The sequence below is a fragment of the Agelaius tricolor genome, unplaced genomic scaffold (assembly GCF_023055355.1).
Source record: "Agelaius tricolor isolate 1412-34295 unplaced genomic scaffold, bAgeTri1.0.p SCAF_3, whole genome shotgun sequence".
Lineage (NCBI taxonomy): Eukaryota > Metazoa > Chordata > Aves > Passeriformes > Icteridae > Agelaius > Agelaius tricolor.
This window is the reverse complement of record NW_027269263.1, coordinates 69,335,711-69,359,975: the sequence shown is the minus strand read 5'-3', so window position 1 is coordinate 69,359,975 and position 24,265 is coordinate 69,335,711. Positions and strand designations below refer to the sequence as shown.

General features: G+C 43.0%; 1 protein-coding gene across 10 annotated transcripts in view; it reads right to left on the bottom strand.

The window, feature by feature from the left end:
• The window catches only part of FBH1 (F-box DNA helicase 1), a 71,103-nt gene that overhangs the window by 25,293 nt on the left and 21,545 nt on the right, over positions 1-24,265 (bottom strand). For 4 of the 10 annotated variants that reach the window (XM_071424214.1, XM_071424216.1, XM_071424217.1 and 1 more), the window contains exons 8-19: positions 23,618-23,712; positions 21,958-22,126; positions 20,634-20,862; positions 19,056-19,143; positions 18,396-18,482; positions 15,878-16,014; positions 14,881-14,980; positions 10,161-10,282; positions 6,200-6,275; positions 3,379-3,576; positions 2,219-2,344; positions 136-242 (exon numbers count right to left, since the gene is read on the bottom strand). In XM_071424214.1, coding sequence (XP_071280315.1) covers positions 136-242; positions 2,219-2,344; positions 3,379-3,576; positions 6,200-6,275; positions 10,161-10,282; positions 14,881-14,980; positions 15,878-16,014; positions 18,396-18,482; positions 19,056-19,143; positions 20,634-20,862; positions 21,958-22,126; positions 23,618-23,712 — 1,534 coding nt within the window. Of the gene's footprint in view, positions 1-135; positions 243-2,218; positions 2,345-3,378; positions 3,577-6,199; positions 6,276-10,160; positions 10,283-14,880; positions 14,981-15,877; positions 16,015-18,395; positions 18,483-19,055; positions 19,144-20,633; positions 20,863-21,957; positions 22,127-23,617; positions 23,713-24,265 lie in introns of those variants that run through there. The other 6 variants (XR_011678750.1, XR_011678749.1, XR_011678748.1 and 3 more) reach the window with 5 other exon arrangements.

The window sequence follows — 24,265 nt, the reverse complement described above, 5'->3', positions numbered from 1 at the left end:
GGAATAAAAGTGATTCCTGCTACTCTGGTGCATGCCAGCACAAGGAGCAGCCCAGGGAATGAATCCCAGGACAATCCTTTGGTGCCTGAAGTCACCCCACAGCAGGATTCCCTGGTCCTGGGAGGTTCCACTCACTCCAGCCAGAGAGAGAAGGTTTTCCAGGGATTTGGACAGCAGCAGGCACCTCTTGGCCCTGGTCACGGCCACGTAGAGCAGGTTCCACTCGTCCTCAGGGGTCCTGTCTAGGAGGGAGGAGAGAATCCATGGGTGTAGGGAACAGGGGGGAGCAGCTCTCTGCTCCTTCCGATGCTTCTCCTTCCCCGCCCAACCATTCCAGGATTCCATTTGGGATGGATCTCTGGCATTTTGTGCTGCAGGATGTGCTTTGGGTGGGAATCTGATCCTGATTTTCTTCCTGCTCAGGATTTCAGGCTCTGTCTCCATGGAAAGCTGGGAGGAGACCTGGGACATTCCCACTCCTGCTTGTCCTGACTGGAGGAGGAGGAAAACAAAGCCTGGAGGGATTTGGGATGGCTGGGGGCTCCTTTCCATGGAGAAATTCCCAAAAATCCAATCCAAACCTGCCCTGGCCCAGGCTGAGGCTGTTCCCTCTTCTCCAGGGGCTCATTCCCTGGATAACCTGGATGCTCTGGGCATTCTCATGGGGGTATGAACACAGAATTCCCAAATTACTGAGGCTGGAAAAGAATGCTTCAGCCAGGATGAGGCTTGGAGCACCCTGGGACAATGGAAGGTGTCACTGCCCATGGAACTGGATGGGCTCTAAGGTCCCTTCCAAGCCAAAACCACTCCAGGATCCAGCTCTGGAAGGACAGTGGGGGTTTCTCTGGGAAAGCAGGAATTTGTGTTTGCAGCTCCTGCCTCATCCCACATTTCTCCCTCCCCTCTGCATGGCTGGAGAAGCCAATCCCAGATTCCTGTTTTCTGTTTGGAGCCCAGGCTGGGCTCTGGAGGAGCTTCCCAGTCCCTGGATTCCCTCTGGGAATTCACTGGGAAGGGAGAAATTCCAGAACAGGAGCCTCAGGACAGCAGTGGCTCCCCAAGGCAGGATTGGGCTTTGCTGCTACACAGCTCCAAGCTTGGCTGTGGGAATATTTATGGAATGGGAGAATCCATAGGGCTGGAACAAGGTGTGCAGGAGAATAAGGAGGGAGAAGTTGTTTTAATGGGAAAAATCACTGGGAGGGCCCTAAAAATAGGGACAGAACAAAAATAAAGCCTTGACCTTTCCTTTGCTTGTTCTGTTTGGAGACAAGATGGTGGAATCAGGGAACCATGGAATTATTCAGGTTGGGAAAGGCCTCTAAGACATGGAGTCCAACCATTCCCAGCACTGCCAGGGTCACCCATGTCCCCAGTGCCACATCCACAGGGCCTGAAATCCCTGCAGGAACGGGGACTGCACCCCTGTGCCAGAGCAGCTCCAGTGCCTGGCCCCCTTTCCATGGGGAAATGTTCCCTAAAATCCAACCCAGAGCTCCCCTGGCACAGCTGGAGGGATCAACAATGGGATCAGGGAATGCTGAGCTGCTCCAGAGCTCGGAATTCCCAGCTGGAATGAGCCCTGGGCACCCCTGACCTGGCTCAGCCCCATGGGAATGGTTTATTCCAGCCCTGATGGGATGGGAATGGTTTATCCAGCCCTGCCTTGGCATTGCTGGAGCCAGGGAATCCTTGGGGCTGGGAAAGATTCCTAGGATGGGATCCAACCATTCCCAGCACTGCCAGGGTCACCCATGTCCCCAGTGCCCCATCCACAGGGCCTGAAATCCCTGCAGGAATGGGGACTGCACCCCTGCCCTGGGCAGCTGTGCCAGTGCCTGACCCCCTTTTCCATGAAGGAATTGTCCCAAAATCCCCCCTGAGGCTGCCCTGGCCCAGCCTGAGGCCGTTCCCTCTGCTCCTGTCCCTGTTCCCTGGAGCACAGCCCGACCCCCCCGGCTGTGCCCTCCTGGCAGGGACTTGTGCAGAGCCACAAGGGCCCCCTGAGCCTCCTTTGCTCCAGCCTCAGCCCCTGCCCAGCTCCCTCAGCCCCTCCTGGTTCTCCAGACCCTTCCCAGCTCCCTCAGCCCCTCCTGGTTCTCCAGACCCTTCCCAGCTCCCTCAGCCCCTCCTGGGGCTCCAGCCCCTTCCCAGCTCCAGCCCCACTCTCCAGCCCCTCACCACAATTCCTTTCCCCCTTTCTGGTGTCCCTCACCAAGAGCAATGTTCATTCTCCTCAGGAAGGCCCCACTGACAAAAGGGATTTGCACAAAATCATCGGCGACACAAACGGTGTCGAACTCCAGGCCCTTGGCTTGGTGCACGGTCCCGATGAGAACATCTGGGAAAAACAAGGAAAAATGGCCAATCCTGGCAGCAATAATGGGAATTTTTGTTTCATTTCATTCTGCATCCATTCCCCTTCTCCCAGAGCTAAATCAGGAGCCAAGCTTCTCTGTGGGGAATCAGGATGGATAAAGGGAATTTGTACCAAGGGAAATTCCTGGTTGGCATCCCAAGCTCCAGCCACATTCCCAAACAGGAATGCTCAATATTGGAGGAATTTTCTTTCCCCAGATTCCAACAGGAATCCCAAATGGGCAGGGGCTCCACATTCCACTGTCCCAATGTCCAGCCTGGCCTTGGACATTGCAGGGATCAGGGGCAGCCCCAGCTGCTCTGGGAATCCCTTCCCAAAATCCCAGCCCAGGCTCCCTCTCCAGGGAATTCCCTCCATTCCCAGCTCTCCCAGCCTGGGATTGGATCCATCCCCACCCCATCTCCTCTCTAGGAAGGGATTTTGGGATCCGGGGGCTTCACTGGGAATCTCAGGACTCCAGGAAGGGTCTCCCTTCCCTTTTCCATCCCCAACTTCCATAAAAATCCCTCGGGATGGATTCTGAGTGTCCCAAATCCCAGAATGGTTTGGGTGGGAAGGGACCTCCAACCCCATCCCATTGCAATCCCAGCATCCCAGGCTGCTCCAATCCTTCCTTGGACATTGCAGGGATGCAGGGGCAGCCCCAGCTGCTCTGGCAATCCCAGCCCAGCCAGGAATTCCTCATTGCCAAGATCCCATCCCTGGCTGCCCTCTGGCACTGGGAGCCATTCCCTGGGTGCTGTCCCTGCAGGCCTTGGCCCCAGTCCCTCTGCAGCTCTCCTGGAGCCCCTGCAATGTGCTGGAAGCTCTCCCTGGATCCCTCCCTTCTCCAGGGGAACATTCCCAGCTCTCCAAGCTGCCTCCAGAGCAGAACCATTCCAACCCCAAACCCTCCCAATCCCACCCCTGTTCTCCCCAAAAAACCCAACCCAGCCCGCTGAGCCTTTTCCCAGGATGGAGACCCAGCCCAGTTTTCCCCTGGGCCCTGCACTGACCTGCCAGGCCCTCGTGGGACACGTGGCAGCTCCTGATGCTGCTCACCAGCGCGGGGATCCTGTCCCTGTACCTCTCCACCAGGGCGATCTTCACCTCCAGCTCCCTGTCGTCCACGTGTGCCGCGTATTCCTTCAGCCCCGGCAGCCCCGCGCCCTCCGCCCACCGCCCGATGAAGGCATCCTCGATCTCCAGCTTTGCTGCCACGGAGCACGAGCCACTTATTTCACAGCTTGCAATTCCTATTCTCATTTCTATGATTTATTTCATGGTTTGGTTTTGGTTTTGGGTTTTTTTTTCATTTCCGTTTCTATTATTTTAATTTCTATTTCTATTTTTTTTTCAATCCCGGATCAGTCTCCCTCGTTCTCCAGCTCTCAGAGAAGTTTTCCAGGCAGGTCACCTCGCCAAAAAGTGGGAATTATATTCATGGAATCGGATGTTTGTGGAAAACTGGGGAATCTTTTGTTATCTCCATTAAAGATATCATCTGCTGTTCCTAGATTTTAAAGGGATGATTTTTAGCCTGAATTTTCCCCTGAATTTTACTCCATATTTTAAAGGAAATCCTGAATTTGATCCTGAATTTTTTACTGATTTTTAGTCCATATTTTAAAGGAAATCCTGAATTTGATCCTGAATTTGATTCCATATTTTAAAGGAAATCCTGAATTTTTACTGATTTTTATTCCATATTTTAAAGGAAATCCTGAATTTGATTCTGAATTTTACTCCATATTTTAAAGGAAATCCTGAATTTTTTACTGATTTTTATTCCATATTTTAAAGGAAATCCTGAATTTGATCCTGAATTTTATTCCATATTTGAAAGGAAATCCTGAATTTTATCCTGAATTTTTTACTGATTTTTATTCCATATTTTAAAGGAAATCCTGAATTTGATCCTGAATTTGATTCCATGTTTTAAAGGAAATCCTTAATTTGATCCTGAATTTTACTCCATATTTTAAAGGAAATCCTGAATTTTATCCTGAATTTTTTACTGATTTTTATTCCATATTTTAAAGGAAATCCTGAATTTGATTCCATATTTTAAAGGAAATCCTGAATTTGATCCTGAATTTTACTCCATATTTTAAAGGAAATCCTGAATTTTATCCTGAATTTTTTACTGATTTTTATTCCATATGTTAAAGGAAATCCTGAATTTGATCCTGAATTTTACTCCATATTTTAAAGGAAATCCTGAATTTGATCTTGAATTTTTTACTGATTTTTATTCCATATTTTAAAGGAAATCCTGAATTTGATCCTGAATTTTTACTGATTTTTATTCCATATGTTAAAGGAAATCCTGAATTTTATCCTGAATTTTTTACTGATTTTTATTCCATATTTTAAAGGAAATCCTGAATTTGATCCTGAATTTTATTCCATATTTTAAAGGAAATCCTGAATTTTATCATGAATTTTTTACTGATTTTTATTCCATATTTTAAAGGAAATCCTGAATTTGATCCTGAATTTTACTCCATATTTTAAAGGAAATCCTGAATTTGATCCTGAATTTTTTACTGATTTTTATTCCATATGTTAAAGGAAATCCTGAATTTGATCTTGATTTTTATTCCATATTTTAAAGGAAATCCTGAATTTGATCCTGAATTTTATTCCATATTTTAAAGGAAATCCTGATATTTATCGCGTATTTTACAGGAAATCCTTAATTTTTATCCTGAATTTTTAAAGGAAATCCTGAATTTGATTCCATACTGTAAAGGAAAGCCTGAATTTTACCCTGAACTTTATTCCATATTTGAAAAGAAATCCTGAATTTTATCCTGATTTTTATTCTATATTTTAAAGGAAATCCTGAATTTTATCCTGATTTTTTCCTGACTTTTACTCCATACTTTAAAGGAAATCCTGAATTTTATTCCGTATTTTAAAGGAAATCCCGAATTTTTATCCTGAATTTTATTCCATATTTTAAAGGAAATCCTGAATTTGATTCTATACTATAAAGGAAAGCCTGAATTTTATCCTGAACTTTATTCCATATTTGAAAAGAAATCCTGAATTTTATCCTGAATTTTATTCCACGTTTTAAAGGAAATCTTGAATTTTATCCTGAATTTTTTACTGATTTTTATTCCATATTTTAAAGGAAATCCTGAAATTGATCCCATATTTTAAAGGAAATCCTTAATTTTTATCCTGATTTTGTAAAGGAAATCCTGAATTTTATGTTTTAAAGGAAATCCTGAATTTGATTCCATACTATAAAGGAAATCCTGAATTTTATCCTGAACTTTATTCCATTTTTAAAAGAAATTCTGAATTTTATCCTGAATTTTATTCTATACTATAAAGAAAGCCTGAATTTTTCCTGAATTTTATTCCATACTTTAAAGGAAATTTTAAAAATGGAGATTTACACCCAAAACAATCCAGGGAACACTGAAAATAAATTAAAAACAACTTCTGGGAATTTTTTGGGAAATTTTTGGGGAAAATATCCCAAATTCTGGGTTTACTTACATTGAAAATAAGGAATCACCGTGGAAAGATGGGAAAAGATGCCTGACAAAAATTCCCAAATTTTGGGATTTCTGGAATTAAGCAGCCAAAATAGCCCAGCCGGTGATAAAACCATTAAAAAATGAGGTTTCAACTAAAAAATTAATTAGGAAATATAAAAGTAACCAGGGTTAATTACTAAATTATAATATATATAATGGATCATATAAAATTATATATAATATAGAAATTATATGTGATTATTAGAGATGTTGTTGTTGTTTTGATTTCCAGCAAAACCTAAAAAAATCCTGGAAAAAAGAAGGAAAAGGGAATACTCACAGTTTTTCCTGACATCTGCAGGCAGGCTGAGCTTCCAAATATCATAAATTCTGTTCAGGCCAAATTTCCCCAATCCCTAAAAGGAAGAAAAATGTATTTATAAAATTGATTTATAAACCAAATTTTATTTATGTATTATTTTTATATGTATTTATGTTCATATTTTTATTATTTTATATACGTGTTGTATGTTTTATTTATGTATTTATTTAATCTACAAAATAAAATTTATTTAGAAAATATATAAAATATTTTAAAATAAAATAACATGAAATAACATAAAATAAAATTGAAAAAAATTGAATTTATAAATTTGATTTATTCCAAACTGCAGAAGATTTTTAAACCTGAGCACTTCAACCCCTCCTTGAACTGGAATTTGTGTGGAAAAAAGATGGAAATTTTGAAATATCAGCCTGAAATTTCCAAGGATCAGGATCCAAACATGCTAAAATTCCCAAAATCAGGCTGCAAAACTCTCCAAATTCCACCAATTTTCTTGTTTTCATGCCCCATCCCTGATAAAAATGGGGAAAATAATCCTAAAATAGAGATGAGGCCTGCAAGGCTTGGAAAATAACAGCTCTGAATAACATCCCTGGCCAAAAAAAAATTCCTGTTTTTTCCTGGAATATTCATTGAAAACCTTGGAATTCTTTATTCCAGCTGTCCATTCCTCCTTCCCTGTCCCATCCCTCATAAAAATGGGAAAAATAATCCTCAAAATGGGATGAGGCCTGCAAGGCTTGAGGAATAGCAGCTCTAAATATCATCCCTGGCCACAAAAAATTCCTGCTTTTTTTCCTGAAAATTACTGTTTTTTCCTGGAATATTAATCTAAATCATTGGAATAACCTGTTCCAAGTGTCTATCCCTCTTTCCCTGTCCCATCCCTCATAAAAATGGGACAAATTATCCTAAACATGGATTGAGGCCTGCACAAAGAAACCTCAAAATGGGATGAGGCCTGTGAGGGTTGGAGAGGAACAGCTCCAAATAACATCCCTGGCCACAAAAAATTCCTGCTTTTTTTTCCTGAAAATTCCTGCTTTTTCCTAGAATATTAATTGAAAACCTTGGAATTCTTTATTCCAGCTGTCCATTCCTCTTTCCTTGCCCCACCCCTCATAAAAATGGGAAAAATAATCCTAAAAATGGGATGAGGCCTGCAAGGCTTGAGGAATAGCAGCTCTAAATATCATCCCTGGCCACAAAAAAATTCCTGCTTTTTTTTCTGAAAATTACTGCTTTTTCCTGGAATATTAATCTAAATCATTGGAATAACCTGTTCCAAGTGTCCATCCCTTTTTTCCTGCCCCTTCCCTCATAAAAATGGGACAAATTATCCTAAACATGGATTGAGGCCTGCACAAAGAAGCCTCAAAATGGGACAAGGCCTGCGAGGGTTGGAGAGGAACAGCTCCAAATAACATCCCTGGCCAAAAAGAATTCCTGCTTTTTCCTGGAATATTCATTGAAAACCTCAGAATAACTTGGCCCAACTGTCCATCCCTTTTTTCCTGCCCCATCCCTGATAAAAACGGGACAAATTATCCCAAAAATGGGATGAGGCCTGCAAGGCTCGGGGAATAACAGCTCTGAATAACACCCCTGGCCACAAAAAATTCCTGCTTTTTCCTGGAAATTCTTGCTTTTTCCTGGAATATTCATTGAAATCCTTGGAGTGGCTTGTTCCAACTGTCTATCCCTCTTTCCCTGCCCCATCCCTCATAAAAATGGGACAAATTTTTGGGCCTGCACAAAGAAGCCTCAAAATGGGACGAGGCTGCAAGGGTTGGAGAGGAACAGCTCCAAATAACATCCCTGGCACAAAAAATTCCTGCTTTTTCCTGAAAATTCCTGCTTTTTCCTAGAATATTAATTGAAATCCTTGGAATTCTTTATTCCTGCTATGCACCCCTCTTTTCCTTGCCCCATCCCTCATAAAAATGGGAAAAATAATCCTCAAAATGGGATGAGGCCTGCAAGGCTTGAGGAATAGCAGCTCTAAATATCATCCCTGGCCACAAAAAATTCCTGCTTTTTTTTCCTGAAAATTCCTGGTTTTTCCTGGAATATTAACCTAAATCATTGGAATAACCTGTTCCAAGTGTCTATCCCTCTTTCCCTGTCCCATCCCTCATAAAAATGGGACAAATTATCCTAAACATGGATTGAGGCCTGCACAAAGAAACCTCAAAATGGGATGAGGCCTGTGAGGGTTGGAGAGGAACAGCTCCAAATAACATCCCTGGCCACAAAAAATTCCTGCTTTTTTTTCCTGAAAATTCCTGCTTTTTCCTAGAATATTAATTGAAAACCTTGGAATTCTTTATTCCAGCTGTCCATTCCTCTTTCCTTGCCCCACCCCTCATAAAAATGGGAAAAATAATCCTAAAAATGGGATGAGGCCTGCAAGGCTTGAGGAATAGCAGCTCTAAATATCATCCCTGGCCACAAAAAAATTCCTGCTTTTTTTTCTGAAAATTACTGCTTTTTCCTGGAATATTAATCTAAATCATTGGAATAACCTGTTCCAAGTGTCCATCCCTTTTTTCCTGCCCCTTCCCTCATAAAAATGGGACAAATTATCCTAAACATGGATTGAGGCCTGCACAAAGAAGCCTCAAAATGGGACAAGGCCTGCGAGGGTTGGAGAGGAACAGCTCCAAATAACATCCCTGGCCAAAAAGAATTCCTGCTTTTTCCTGGAATATTCATTGAAAACCTCAGAATAACTTGGCCCAACTGTCCATCCCTTTTTTCCTGCCCCATCCCTGATAAAAACGGGACAAATTATCCCAAAAATGGGATGAGGCCTGCAAGGCTCGGGGAATAACAGCTCTGAATAACACCCCTGGCCACAAAAAATTCCTGCTTTTTCCTGGAAATTCTTGCTTTTTCCTGGAATATTCATTGAAATCCTTGGAGTGGCTTGTTCCAACTGTCTATCCCTCTTTCCCTGCCCCATCCCTCATAAAAATGGGACAAATTTTTGGGCCTGCACAAAGAAGCCTCAAAATGGGACGAGGCTGCAAGGGTTGGAGAGGAACAGCTCCAAATAACATCCCTGGCACAAAAAATTCCTGCTTTTTCCTGAAAATTCCTGCTTTTTCCTAGAATATTAATTGAAATCCTTGGAATTCTTTATTCCTGCTATGCACCCCTCTTTTCCTTGCCCCATCCCTCATAAAAATGGGAAAAATAATCCTCAAAATGGGATGAGGCCTGCAAGGCTTGAGGAATAGCAGCTCTAAATATCATCCCTGGCCACAAAAAATTCCTGCTTTTTTTTCCTGAAAATTCCTGGTTTTTCCTGGAATATTAACCTAAATCATTGGAATAACCTGTTCCAAGTGTCTATCCCTCTTTCCCTGTCCCATCCCTCATAAAAATGGGACAAATTATCCTAAACATGGATTGAGGCCTGCACAAAGAAGCCTCAAAATGGGATGAGGCCGCAAGGGTTGGAGAGGAACAGCTCCAAATAACATCCCTGGCCACAAAAAATTCCTGCTTTTTTTTCCTGAAAATTCCTGCTTTTTCCTAGAATATTAATTGAAAACCTTGGAATTCTTTATTCCTGCTGTCCATCCCTCTTTTCCTTGCCCATCCCTCATAAAAATGAGACAAATTATCCTCAAAATGGGATGAGCCTGCAAGGGTTGGAGAGTAACAGCTCCGAATATCCGTGACCACAAAAATTTTTCCTGGAATATTCATTGAAAACCTTGGAATTCTTTATTCCAGCTGTCCATCCCTCTTTCCTTGCCCCATCCCTCATAAAAATGAGACAAATTATCCTAAAAATGGATTTAGGCCTGCACAAAGAAGCCTCAAAATGGGACAAGGCCTGTGAGGGTTGGAGAATAATGGCACCCCTGGGCACAAAAAAATTCCTATTTTTTTATGGAATATTCCTTGAAATCCTTGGAATGTGACTGGGTGCAACACCCCTCACCCCAATGACGTGGATTTTGGCTGGGGGGTCTCTCCCAGAGAATTCCACAGCGTCCTCAAACACGTTCCTGTTGCTGCGGGACAGCAGCGCCACCTTCCCCTGCCGGGCCCCCCGCACGTCCCCTGGGGGAGAAATTCCCAGTTAAACACAGCATTCCCAGCTGGAATTCCCAGTTAAACACAGCATTCCCAGTTAAACACAGCACTCCCAGCTGGAATTCCCAGTTAAACACAGCACTCCCAGCTGGAATTCCCAGTTAAACACAGCCATTCCCAGCTGGAATTCCCAGTTAAACACAGCACTCCCAGCTGGAATTCCCAGTGAAACACAGCATTCCCAGCTGGAATTCCCAGTTAAACACAGCCATTCCCAGCTGGAATTCCCAGTTAAACACAGCATTCCCAGTTAAACACAGCACTCCCAGCTGGAATTCCCAGTTAAACACAGCATTCCCAGTTAAACACAGCGCTCCCAGTTAAACACAGCGCTCCCAGCTGGAATTCCCAGTTAAACACAGCCATTCCCAGTTAAACACAGCACTCCCAGCTGGAATTCCCAGTTAAACACAGCCATTCCCAGCTGGAATTCCCAGTTAAACACAGCCATTCCCAGTTAAACACAGCACTCCCAGCTGGAATTCCCAGTTAAACACAGCATTCCCAGCTGGAACTCCCAGTTACCCACAGCCATTCCTGCCAGGAATTCCCAGTTACCCAGAGCATTCCCAGTTACCCAGAGCATTCCCAGCTGGAATTCCCAGTTAAACACAGCCATTCCCAGTTACCCACAGCCATTCCCAGCTGGAATTTCCAGTTAAACACAGCATTCCCAGCTGGAATTCCCAGTTACCCACAGCCATTCCCAGCTGGAACTCCCAGTTACCCACAGCCATTCCCAGCTGGAATTCCCGGTTACCCACAGCCATTCCTGCCAGGAATTCCCAGTCACCCACAGCCATTCCCAGCTGGAATTCCCAGTTACCCACAGCCATTCCCAGCTGGAATTCCCAGTTACCCACAGCATTCCCAGTTACCTGCTGGAATTCCTAGCTGGAATTGCCAGTTACCCACAGCATTCCCAGCTGGAACTCCCAGTTACCCACAGCCATCCCCAGTTACCAACAGCCATTCTGCCAGGAATTTCCAGTTACCCAGAGCATTCCCAGCTGGAATTCCCAGTTACCCACAGCCATTCCCAGTTACCACAGCCATTCCCAGTTACCCACAGCCATTCCCAGTTGGAATTCTCAGTCACCCACAACCATTCCCAGTTACCAACAGCCATCCTGCCAGGAATTTCCAGTTACCCACAGCATTCCCAGTTAAACACAGCCATTCCCAGCTGGAATTCCCAGTTACTCACAGCATTCCCAGTTACCCACAGCCATTCCCAGCTGGAATTGCCAGTTACCCACACCATTCCCAGTTACCTGCTGGAATTCCTAGCTGGAATTCCCAGTCACCCACAGCATTCCCAGCTGGAACTCCCAGTTACCCACAGCCATTCCCAGTTACCCACAGCCATTCCCAGTTACCCACAGCCATTCCCAGCTGGAATTCCCAGTTACCCACAGCCATTCCCAGTTACCCAGAGCACTCCCAGCTGGAATTCCCAGTGAAACACAGCATTCCCAGCTGGAATTCCCAGTTAAACACAGCCATTCCCAGCTGGAATTCCCAGCTAAACACAGCATTCCCAGTTAAACACAGCACTCCCAGCTGGAATTCCCAGTTAAACACAGCATTCCCAGTTAAACACAGCGCTCCCAGTTAAACACAGCGCTCCCAGCTGGAATTCCCAGTTAAACACAGCCATTCCCAGTTAAACACAGCACTCCCAGCTGGAATTCCCAGTTAAACACAGCCATTCCCAGCTGGAATTCCCAGTTAAACACAGCCATTCCCAGTTAAACACAGCACTCCCAGCTGGAATTCCCAGTTAAACACAGCATTCCCAGCTGGAACTCCCAGTTACCCACAGCCATTCCTGCCAGGAATTCCCAGTTACCCAGAGCATTCCCAGTTACCCAGAGCATTCCCAGCTGGAATTCCCAGTTAAACACAGCCATTCCCAGTTACCCACAGCCATTCCCAGCTGGAATTTCCAGTTAAACACAGCATTCCCAGCTGGAATTCCCAGTTACCCACAGCCATTCCCAGCTGGAACTCCCAGTTACCCACAGCCATTCCCAGCTGGAATTCCCGGTTACCCACAGCCATTCCTGCCAGGAATTCCCAGTCACCCACAGCCATTCCCAGCTGGAATTCCCAGTTACCCACAGCCATTCCCAGCTGGAATTCCCAGTTACCCACAGCATTCCCAGTTACCTGCTGGAATTCCTAGCTGGAATTGCCAGTTACCCACAGCATTCCCAGCTGGAACTCCCAGTTACCCACAGCCATCCCCAGTTACCAACAGCCATTCTGCCAGGAATTTCCAGTTACCCAGAGCATTCCCAGCTGGAATTCCCAGTTACCCACAGCCATTCCCAGTTACCACAGCCATTCCCAGTTACCCACAGCCATTCCCAGTTGGAATTCTCAGTCACCCACAACCATTCCCAGTTACCAACAGCCATCCTGCCAGGAATTTCCAGTTACCCACAGCATTCCCAGTTAAACACAGCCATTCCCAGCTGGAATTCCCAGTTACTCACAGCATTCCCAGTTACCCACAGCCATTCCCAGCTGGAATTGCCAGTTACCCACACCATTCCCAGTTACCTGCTGGAATTCCTAGCTGGAATTCCCAGTCACCCACAGCATTCCCAGCTGGAACTCCCAGTTACCCACAGCCATTCCCAGTTACCCACAGCCATTCCCAGTTACCCACAGCCATTCCCAGCTGGAATTCCCAGTTACCCACAGCCATTCCCAGTTACCCAGAGCATTCCCAGCTGGAATTCCCAGTTACCCACAGCCATTCCCAGCTGGAATTCCTGGTTAATTAATAATTAATATTATTTAATGATTAAGTTATTTTATTTATTATATCTTATTACTAAATGTATTGTTATCTTTTATTATTATTCTATTTTAGGAAATTAATTACGATTTAGATTTAATTATTATTTTAATTTTATATTTTATTATTTTCTATTTTGCTATTAATTTATTATTTCCATTTTATTACAAATTTAATTTTAGGGAATGAATTATTTATAGCTTATTATTAATTTAATTTAACCTTTTTTTAATATTTATTATTACTTATATTTTAGTACTAATTTAATTTTGGTAAATTAGTTATTATTGATATTTAAATATTAATATAATCTAATATCCCATTCTTAATTTAATATTTATAATATTTTGTCTGTAATTATTAAATGTAATATATTATTCAATACTTTATTACTTTTTAATACATATTTTATGTTGATTTAATATTTTATTAAATATTTATCTGTTATTATTTTATCTGTTGCTATTAATTTAATATTCATCTGTTATTATTATTGCATCATTTATATTTTAATATTAATTGAATTTAATAAATTAATTATTATTTCTATTTTAATATTAATTTAGTTTTATATTTTATTCTTAAGTTAATATTTACATTTCATTGTTAATTATAGATTTTATTATTTATTTAATATTTACATTTATTATCTGCTACTACTTAATATGGTAATTTTTAAATCTGTTAATAGTTAATATTTACCTGTTATTATTAATTTAATGTTTTCCATTATTAATGGAATTTAGGAAATTAACTAAATATTTATTTTCGGGAAATGAATTGAATATTCATCTCCAAGCACACAATTATCAAATTTTAGAATAAATTAAATTACATCAATTTCATTATTTAATACTCATTGTTAATATTATTATTTAATACAATTGATTAAGTACTTCCCAATGTAATGAATATATTGCTAACTCATAATTAAATGTATAAATTAAATTTATAATTTAATTATATTTATTATACATTATATTAATATAAGATTATTTAATATAGTTCAGTAATATTATTTAATAATAATAGTATCCAATATTATATTGATATTGAATGTTATATTAATATTCGTTATATTAATATGTATAGCATAATATACTATATCATTAATAAAATACTATAATAAAAATATTAATATTATAATAAAAATTAATAAAAGTAATGCTATAATAATACTACAGAATGTAATATATAATGTAATAATATATAATAATATAGTATAATAGAATAGAAATATACTATAATATACTATAATATACTATACTGTAACAGTATATAATATAAGAGTATATAATAGTATATAATAGCATATAATATATGCTATTATATATATAATATATAGATATATAATATATACATATGTAGATATATAATATAATATATACATATATATATATATAATGTAATATATACATATATATAATTTAATATATACTATTATATTATATATATAATAGTATATTATAATAGTATATTAAATAAACATATATAGTATATATAATATATATACTATATAGTATATATATTATATAATAATATATTAATATTATATATATATAGTATAATATATATATAATAGTATAATAGTGTATATATATATAATATATATATATAATAATAGTATATTATAGTATACTATATATAATAGTATATTAAATTATATGTTAATTATTTCGGATCAAATTAATTAATACTGTTATTTATTATAATTAATTAATTCATGATTCCTGGGGGATCCCCATTGCCAGCTCACCCCTTTGGTTCCCTCCCAGCAGGGTTTTGCTGCGGATCCCTTTGCACACATCCAGGATCGTGGCTCCCACGTAGGCGATCTCGGGGCCGAACCTGAAACTCTGGAAAAATCCCGGGATCAGCAGGAAAACCAGAGTAATTCTTGGAATCTCTACAATTCTATCTATCTATATGGAATCATGGGATTCCCAGCAATCTTCTGGACTGGTTTTTTACATGGCAAAAGCATCAAAATCCCTCCAAAACATTCCTGGGAATCTTGGTTATTTTTAAGACCTTCTGGAGAACTTTCCTCTTTGAAAAAGCAATAAAATCCCTTCAAAATATTCCTGGAAATCCTGGTCATTCTTAAATCCAAATGATGCCATTCCCACCAAACTCCTGGATAATTTTTTTTTTCCTGGAAAAGGCACCAAAATCCTCAGAATATTCCTGGAAATCCTGGCCATGGGCAGGGACACCTCCCAGTGTCCCAGGCTGCTCCAGCCCCAGTGTCCAGCCTGGCCTTGGACATTGCAGGGATGCAGGGGCAGCCCCAGCTGCTCTGGCAATCCCAGCCCAGCCAGGAATTTCTCATTGCCAAGATCCCATCCCTGGCTGCCCTCTGGCACTGGGAGCCATTCCCTGGGTGCTGTCCCTGCAGGCCTTGGCCCCAGCCCCTCTGCAGCTCTCCTGGAGCCCCTTCAGGCCTTGGAATGTGCTGGAAGCTCTCCCTGGAGCCTTCCCTTCTCCAGGGGAGCACCCCCAGCTCTCAGCAGCCCCAGGTCTGGTGGATCCCACAGCTGGATCCAGCATTCCAGATGTGATCCCCTCAAAAAAGAGGAATCTCCCTGAAACAAGGCCTCAATCCCAACTCCCACTTCTCCACCAACAGGATGGGATCCCTCCACTAAAGCCCCACAGCTGCCAGATTCCCATGAATCCAGGGAAAAGCAAAGCCTCCACGGTGCCAAATTTTCCATGGAAATGGGATTTATCCATGGAAAACGCTCCCTTACCTGGGTCAGGTAGTACACGTGGGTGTGAGGCAGTAAGTACAGGGTGTTGACAGCCCCCCGGAAGGTGTAGATCTGCTGGTGAGGGTCTCCCACCAGGATCTTCCCACACTTTTGGGATTGCACAATATCCACAATGGCTGTGAGGGGAAAAAAAAAATTGGATCATGAAGGAAGAACCCGCTCCAAGGCCAAGGGAAAGCTCAGTTGGGATCATGAGGGTCCAAATCCAAGGAAAAGCTCAGTTGGGATCATGAGGGAAGAACCTGCTCCAAACTCAAGGGAAAGCTCAATTTGGAAGAACCTGTTCCAAATCCAGTTTGGATCATGAGAGAAGAACCTAATCCAAACCCAAGGAAAAGCTCAGTTGGGATCATGAGGGAAGAACCTAATCCAAACCTAAGGGAAAGCTCAGTGTGGATCACAAGGGAAGAACCTCTGCTGCTGAGGGTCTCCCACCAGGATTTTCCCACATTTTTGGGATTACACAATATCCACGATGGCTGTGAGGGAAAAAAAAATTGGATCATGAGGCAAGAACCTGCTCCAAAGCCAAGGGAAAGCTCAGTTGGGATCATGAGGGAAGAACCTGCTCCAAACTCAAGGGAAAGCTCAGTTGGAATCATGAGGGTCCAAATCCAAGGAAAAGATCAGTTGGGATCATGAGGGAAGAACCTGCTCCAAACCCAAGCAAAATTTCAGTTTGGATCATGAGGGTCCAAATCCAAAGAAAAGCTCAGTTTGGATCATGAGGGAAGAATCTCTGTTGCTGAGCATCTCCCACCCGGATTTTCCCACACTTTTGGGATTGAACAATATCCACAATGGCTGTGAGGGAAAAAAAAATTGGATCATGAAGGAAGAACCTGCTCCGAAGCCAAGGGAAAGCTCAGTTGGGATCATGAGGGAAGAACCTGCTCCAAACCCAAGGAAAAGCTCAGTGTGGATCACAAGGGAAGAACCTCTGCTGGTGGGGGTCTCCCACCAGGATCTTCCCACATTTTTGGGATTATACAATATCCATGATGGCTGTGATGGGAAAAAAAAATTGGATCATGAGGGAAGAACCTGCTCCAAACTCAAGGGAAAGCTCAGTTGGGATCAGGAGGGAAGAACCTGCTTCAAACCTAAGGAAAAGCTCAGTGTGGATCACAAGGGAAGAACCTCTGCTGCTGAGGGTCTCCCACCAGGATTTTCCCCCAGTTTTGGGATTACACAATATCCACAATGGCCGTGAGGGAAAAAAAAAATTGGATCATGAGGCAAGAACCTGCTCCAAACCCAAGGAAAAGCTTGATTTAGAAGAACCTGTTCCAAATCCAGTTTGGATCATGAGGGAAGAACCTAATCCAAACCAAACCCAAGGAAAAGCTCAGTTGGGATCATGAGGGAAGAACCTCTGCTGGTGGGGGTCTCCCACCAGGATCTTTCCACATTTTTGGGATTATACAATATCCATGATGGCTGTGACGGGAAAAAAAAAATGGATCATGAAGGAAGAACCGGCTCCGAAGCCAAGGGAAAGCTCAGTTTGGATCACAAGGGTCCAAATCCAAAGAAAAGCTCAGTTTGGACCATGAGGGAAGAACCTGCTCCAATCCAAACCCAAGGAAAAGCTCAGTTTGGATCATGAGGGTCCAAATCCAAAGAAAAGCTCAGTTGGGATCATGAGGGAAGAATCTCTGTTGCTGAGCATCTCCCACCAGGATTTTCCCACACTTTTGGGATTGAACAATATCCACAATGGCTGTGAGGGGAAAAAAATATTGGATCATGAAGGAAGAACCTGCTCCAAACCCAAGGAAAAGCTCAGTTGGGATCATGAGGGAAGAACCTCTGCTGGTGGGGGTCTCCCACCAGGATCTTCCCACATTTTTGGGATTATACAATATCCATGATGGCTGTGATGGGAAAAAAAAATTGGATCATGAGGGAAGAACCTGCTCCAAACCCAAGGAAAAGCTCAGTTGGGATCATGAGGGAAGAACCTAATCCAAACCTAAGGGAAAGCTCAGTGTGGATCACAAGGGAAGAACCTCTGCTGCTGAGGGTCTCCCACCAGGATTTTCCCACATTTTTGGGATTACACAATATCCATGATGGCTGTGAGGGAAAAAAAAATTGGATCATGAGGCAAGAACCTGCTCCAAATCCAAGGAAAAGATCAGTTGGGATCATGAGGGAAGAACCTGCTCCAAACCCAAGCAAAATTTCAGTTTGGATCATGAGGTCCAAATCCAAAGAAAAGTTCAGTTTGGATCACGAGGCAAGAACCTGCTCCAATCCAAACCCAAGGAAAAGCTCAGCTTGGATCATGAGTATCCCAACCCAAGGGAAAGCTCAGCATGGATCATGAGGGAAGAACCTGCTCCCAACCCAAGGGAAAGCTCAGTTTAAATGTCAAACCTGAGGGGAAAATGAGTTTAAATTCCAAATGTTTAGGTTGAGATACTTCCATCCCATTCCTGAGCACATGGAAATCCCCTCTGGGAGTGGGACTGGAGCTCCTGGAATAACTCACCTGGAGTGCAGTCCTGGGCTTCATCCACAAAAATGGCATCGTATCCTGAGAGCTGGGGCTTGCTGAGCTGCCAAAGTTTCAAATATCCTGAGGGGAAAAATCAGGAATTTCAAGGACAGGGAAGATCCACCAGGATCTTTAAAACAAATCCCCTTTTTCCCTTTTTTTGGTTTTTGTTTTTTTTTTTTTTTTTGGTAACATTTCTGGCTTTGCTTCCTGTTTGGAATTTCCACATTTGGAAGGGTTGCAAAAAATCTCTGTCTCCCTTGGCAGCCCAAATTTGATGATTTCAAGTTTCCTAATACCCATCAAAAAATTCCAGTAAAAAGGTTTTTTCCAGTTATCGCCAGCACTATCCAGAGGAAAGGATGTGCTGGAAGCAACTTCCATATTTTGGGCTTTATTTTTAGCCATTAAAAAACGTGAATATCCTTAAAATCTGCACATTTTTATCCTAGTGGGAGCACAAATTCATTTTCTGTATGTTATGAATACATATAAAATGAAAAATTGAGCCAGAGGGATATTCCCTGGTGAGCTATTGGCAGGAAAAAAGGGATTTTCTCCTTCTGGATGCTCAGCCAGAAGTAGGAATAATAAATCCATTGCTTTTTCCACCAGCAAATCCCTTTTTCCCAAGGGATTTTCCATCTCTTTTACCATCACAACTCATCTTGTATTCCTTCTCTGCATCTCCATCCAGCTTCTTCATGTTGTGCCAAATCTCTTTGGCCTCTTCCACGTTGATCTAAAATGGGAAAACAGAAGGATTGGGATAAAACCAGGGGATAAAACTAAAATTATGGAATGGTTTGGGCTGGAAAGGGCCTCCAAGCCCATCCAGTCCCACCCCATCCATGGACAGGGACATTTTCCCTATCCCAGGGTGCTCCAGCCTGGCCTTGGACATTGCAGGGATGCAGGGGCAGCCCCAGCTGCTCTGGCAATCCCAGCCCAGCCAGGAATTCCTCATTGCCAAGATCCCATCCCTGGCTGCCCTCTGGCACTGGGAGCCATTCCCAAAAAGCCCCAGATCCCTTTTTTCCCACCCCAAGCAGCTCCTCAGATCCATGAGGATTTGGGGAGGACATTGGCTGGAAGTATTTTTTAGGGAAAACAGGGATTATGCCTTTTTTCCCCAAGCATCACCTTTCTCCCAGGCTTTGATTTCTCCTCCTCCCAACCTTTTGATTCCTCCTCCCAATCTTTGATTCTTCATCTCAACCTTTGGATTTTCCTCCCAACCTTTGGATTTTCCTCCCAACCTTTGGATTCCTCCTCCCAACCTTTGATTCCTCCTTCTCCCAATCTTTTGATTCCTCCTTCTCCCAATCTTTTGATTCCTCCTTCTCCCAATCTTTTGATTCCTCCTTCTCCCAACCTTTGATTCCTCCTTCTCCCAACCTTTTGATTCCTCCTTCTCCCAACCTTTTGATTCCTCCTCCTCCCAACCTTTTGATTCCTCCTCCTCCCAACCTTTTGATTCCTCCTCCCAATCTTTGATTCCTCATCTCAACCTTTGGATTTTCCTCCCAAGCTTCAGATTTTCTTCCCAACCTTTGGATTCTTCCTCCCAATCTTTTGATTTTCATCTCATCTTTGATTCCTCCTCCCAATCTTTGATTCTCCTCCCAACCTTTTGATTCCTCCTCCCAACCTTTTGATTCCTCCTCCCAACCTTTTGATTCCTCATCTCAACCTTTGGATTTTCCTCCCAACCTTCGGATTTTCTTCCCAATCTTTTGATTTTCATCTCATCTTTGATTCTTCCTCCCAATCTTTGATTCCTCCTCCCAATCTTTTGATTCCTCCTCCTCCCAATCTTTGATTCCTCCTCCTCCCAATCTTTGATTCTTCCTCCTCCCAACCTTTTGATTCCTCCTTCTCCCAATCTTTTGACTTTCCTCCTCCCAATCTTTTGATTTTCATCCCAATCCCTTTGGAATTGCCTCTGATTTCTCCCAAAGCTCAGGACTGACCCCAGCCCTTGACTGAAGGATTCCCCAATCCCAAATTTCAGTTGAACACGGGAAAATCTCTTCCGCTCAACATTTTGGGAAGGGGGATGAACATGAATTATTTTATAAAATCATGGAATGCTTTGGGTTGGAAGAGACCTCAAAGCCCATCCAGTGCCACCCCACCCATGAGCAGGGGCATTTCCCACTATCCCAGACTTCTCCAAACCCCATCCATCCAACCTCAGAAAACTCCAGAGGCTCCATCCCAAAAACTCACCCTTTTTTCCTGTGGGCTCATTTGCTGCATGTTTCCATGGGTGTTTTTGAACCACAGGGGCACGTGCTCCTCACAGATCTCCTCATCTGAGGAGGAGAAGAAGTTTCCCAAGGTTTGGGACACTGTTTTCCCTCTTATAAACAGGGGCTGGCCCTCCCTGTTCCGGAGGAGGAAGCTGATGGAATAAACTGACATCTTGGAGAAGTTCAGCTTGCCTTTCTCTTTGTACCTGTGCCAGAGGGACAAAAAAAAAGACAAAAAAGGACAAAAAACCGAGAGAAAAAAGAGAGGGAAAAAAAATACAAGGAAAAAAAAAGACAGAAAAAAAAAAAGGGAAAAAAAAACCACAGGAGAAAAAAGAAGAGGGGAAAAAAGAAGAGGGGAAAAAAAGAGAGGGGAAAAAAAGAGAGGGGGGAAAAAAAGAGAGGGGGGAAAAAAAGAGAGGGGGGAAAAAAAGAGAGGGGGGAAAAAAAGAGAGGGGGGAAAAAAAGAGAGGGGGGAAAAAAAGAGAGGGGGGAAAAAAAGAGAGGGGGGAAAAAAAGAGAGGGGGGAAAAAAAGAGAGGGGGGAAAAAAGAGAGGGGGGGAAAAAAGAGAGGGGGGGAAAAAAGAGAGGGGGGGAAAAAAGAGAGGGGGGGAAAAAAGAGAGGGGGGGAAAAAAGAGAGGGGGGGAAAAAGAAAAAAGACAGAAAAGAAAAAAGAAAAAAGACAGGAAAAAGACAAAAAAAAGGTTAAAACCCACAGAAATCCCTTTTTTTTTGTGCACTATCCCTGGAAAAAGCTTGGCTTTATATCCCAATTCATTCTAATAATGGAATATCTTTAAATCTGCACAGATTTGTCCTGGTGGAAGCACAAATTTGCTGATTTTATACATTTCAGAAATGGCAAATTGAGCTCATCCCTGGAATTCCAGGGTGTTTGCAGAGCCAGGGAATGGGATTTTCCTGGGGTTCCAGGTCATGGCTCATTTTCCTTGCTCCCCCTGGCTTAGATGTGCCAGAACTGGACAGAAACTGGATCATGACAACAGCTCAGGATAAGGAAATGGATCCTCTGGAAAAGGAACTGATCCTCAGGAAAAGCAGCACTTGGAGCAGCTGTAGCATTCCAGTGGGACTGGGAAGTGGGAACACCTCATTCCCAGTGGATTTCCATCTCCTAAACCATTCCTTGCCTTTGGGGTGCTCCCATGGATGCTAAAATCCCTGGAGCATCCCAGTGCATCCATCTGGAAACCATAAATGACAAATTTCCCCCTCAAAGTCACTTCCCCTTCCTCGTCCTTTCCCTACTTCCACAAAGGAACTGGAATTCCCCACTCACTGCCTCCCAATGCTTCCAAAAGCCAAGGAGTGGAAGGTCTTGCAGGTGACATTCTTTGGGAAAACCATTTTCCCCTTCTCTGCCACAGCTTTGTTAAAAGTCAGGTAAAGGAATTTCAGCTCCGAGAATTTCTCCGCGTACTTCACCAAGGTCGAGGTTTTCCCTGTGCCTGGGGAGGAGAGGAAAAGAAGGAATAAAATAAAAATAAGGAATAAAATATCCATGGTCAGGAATGAATTATTCCATATATTTTAATTTTTTTTTTACACCTCCTTCTCCTGCTGTCCCAACTCAAATATTCCACTTCACTCCTGATTTCAGAGAAACAGAGAATTATTTAGGTTGGCAAAGTTCTTTAGGGTCAAGCCCGACCATTCCCAGCACTTCCAAGGCCATCCATGACCCCAGGTGCCACATCCACAGGGTTTTAAAATCCCTGCAGGAATGGGGACTGCACCCCTGCCTGGGCAGCTGAGCAAGGGCTGGATAAGCCTTTGTATGGAGGGATTGTCCCAAAGTCCAACCCAAACCTTCCCGGCACAGCTTTGGAACTGCCCACTCCAGTGTGGGTCCAGCCCTTCAGGAACTGCTCCCTTTATCCATGGGGTCAATCCTTCAGGAACTGCTCCCTTTATCCATGGGGTCAATCCTTCAGGAACTGCTCCCTTTATCCATGGGGTCAATCCTTCAGGAACTGCTCCCTTTATCCATGGGCTCAGTCCTTCAGGAACTGCTCCCTTTATCCATGGGCTCAGTCCTTCAGGAACTGCTCCCTTTATCCATGGGGTCAATCCTTCAGGAACTGCTCCCTTTATCCATGGGGTCAGTCCTTCAGGAACTGCTCCCTTTATCCATGGGGTCAATCCTTCAGGAACTGCTCCCTTTATCCATGGGCTCAGTCCTTCAGGAACTGCTCCCTTTATCCATGGGGTCAATCCTTCAGGAACTGCTCCCTTTATCCATGGGCTCAGTCCTTCAGGAACTGCTCCCTTTATCCATGGGCTCAGTCCTTCAGGAACTGCTCCCTTTATCCATGGGGTCAATCCTTCAGGAACTGCTCCCTTTATCCATGGGCTCAGTCCTTCAGGAACTGCTCCCTTTCCCATGGGCTCAGTCCTTCAGGAACTGCTCCCTTTCCCATGGGCTCAGTCCTTCAGGAACTGCTCCCTTTATCCATGGGGTCAATCCTTCAGGAACTGCTCCCTTTATCCATGGGGTCAATCCTTCAGGAACTGCTCCCTTTATCCATGGGGTCAATCCTTCAGGAACTGCTCCCTTTATCCATGGGGTCAATCCTTCAGGAACTGCTCCCTTTATCCATGGGGTCAATCCTTCAGGAATTGCTCCCTTTCCATGGGGTCAATCCTTCAGGAACTGCTCCTCCAGGGGTTCCAGGGAAATCTCTACTCCAGCACCTGGAGCATCTCCCCTTCCTCCTGTCCCAAACTCAGGATCTGTAGGGCTTTTTAACATTTTCCCACTCCTCTTTCCCCTGTTTCTATTTTGCCTCCATTTTTGGCAGATTTTCCCTTAAATTTGTTATCCCAGAGGCACAAATTGATCCCCTTGGGATCTCACAATCCCTCAGACAGGGGGATCAGGGAAGGAACAAGCACATTGGGAATTGCCCAAGCATTTTTCCAACATTTTGGGCTCTTACCTGCAAATGCCATTATTTTCACTGTTTGGCCAGGCTCAATTTTGTGACTCAAAATCCTCTGCTGTTCATGGGTCAGTCTGACATCAGCCCGTCCACTAAAAAACAGGGAAAAAATTCCAATCAACAAGTGGGGAAGGAATGAATCCTTTAAAAATGCCTAAAATAAACCATCCCAGTTCAAAGAAATCAACAGGGAAACCAGAGAGATTGATCCCATCCCAACTTGGTTACTGGGAAAAGGAGAAAAGCATGGAATAAGAAAATAATGGAGACAAAATAAGAAGTCTTGGGAAAGAATTTTTAGGAAATAAAGGGAAACATCACTAATAAACAAAGGAAAATATATTTTTGAGGGACCAAGCTCTGCTTTAAGGATGAATTTGGCACCTTAAGCTCATTAGAACCAGTTTTATCTCTGTTAGACCTTGGTGATGGATGAACTTATCCCATCCCCTTTCTCCAGGGGAGGATAAGGAATGAAATGACTCAATCCAGCAGCAGAAAAGGAACACAGCTTGGACCTCCACAGGCCAGGGAAGTGCTCAATTCCTCACTAATAAATTCCTTATTTATTGGGAGTGCTGGGAAGGTGTTGGAGCTCTGGATGCTGAGAATTTGAGACTTTCTGTACTGAGAGACTCTGGCTCA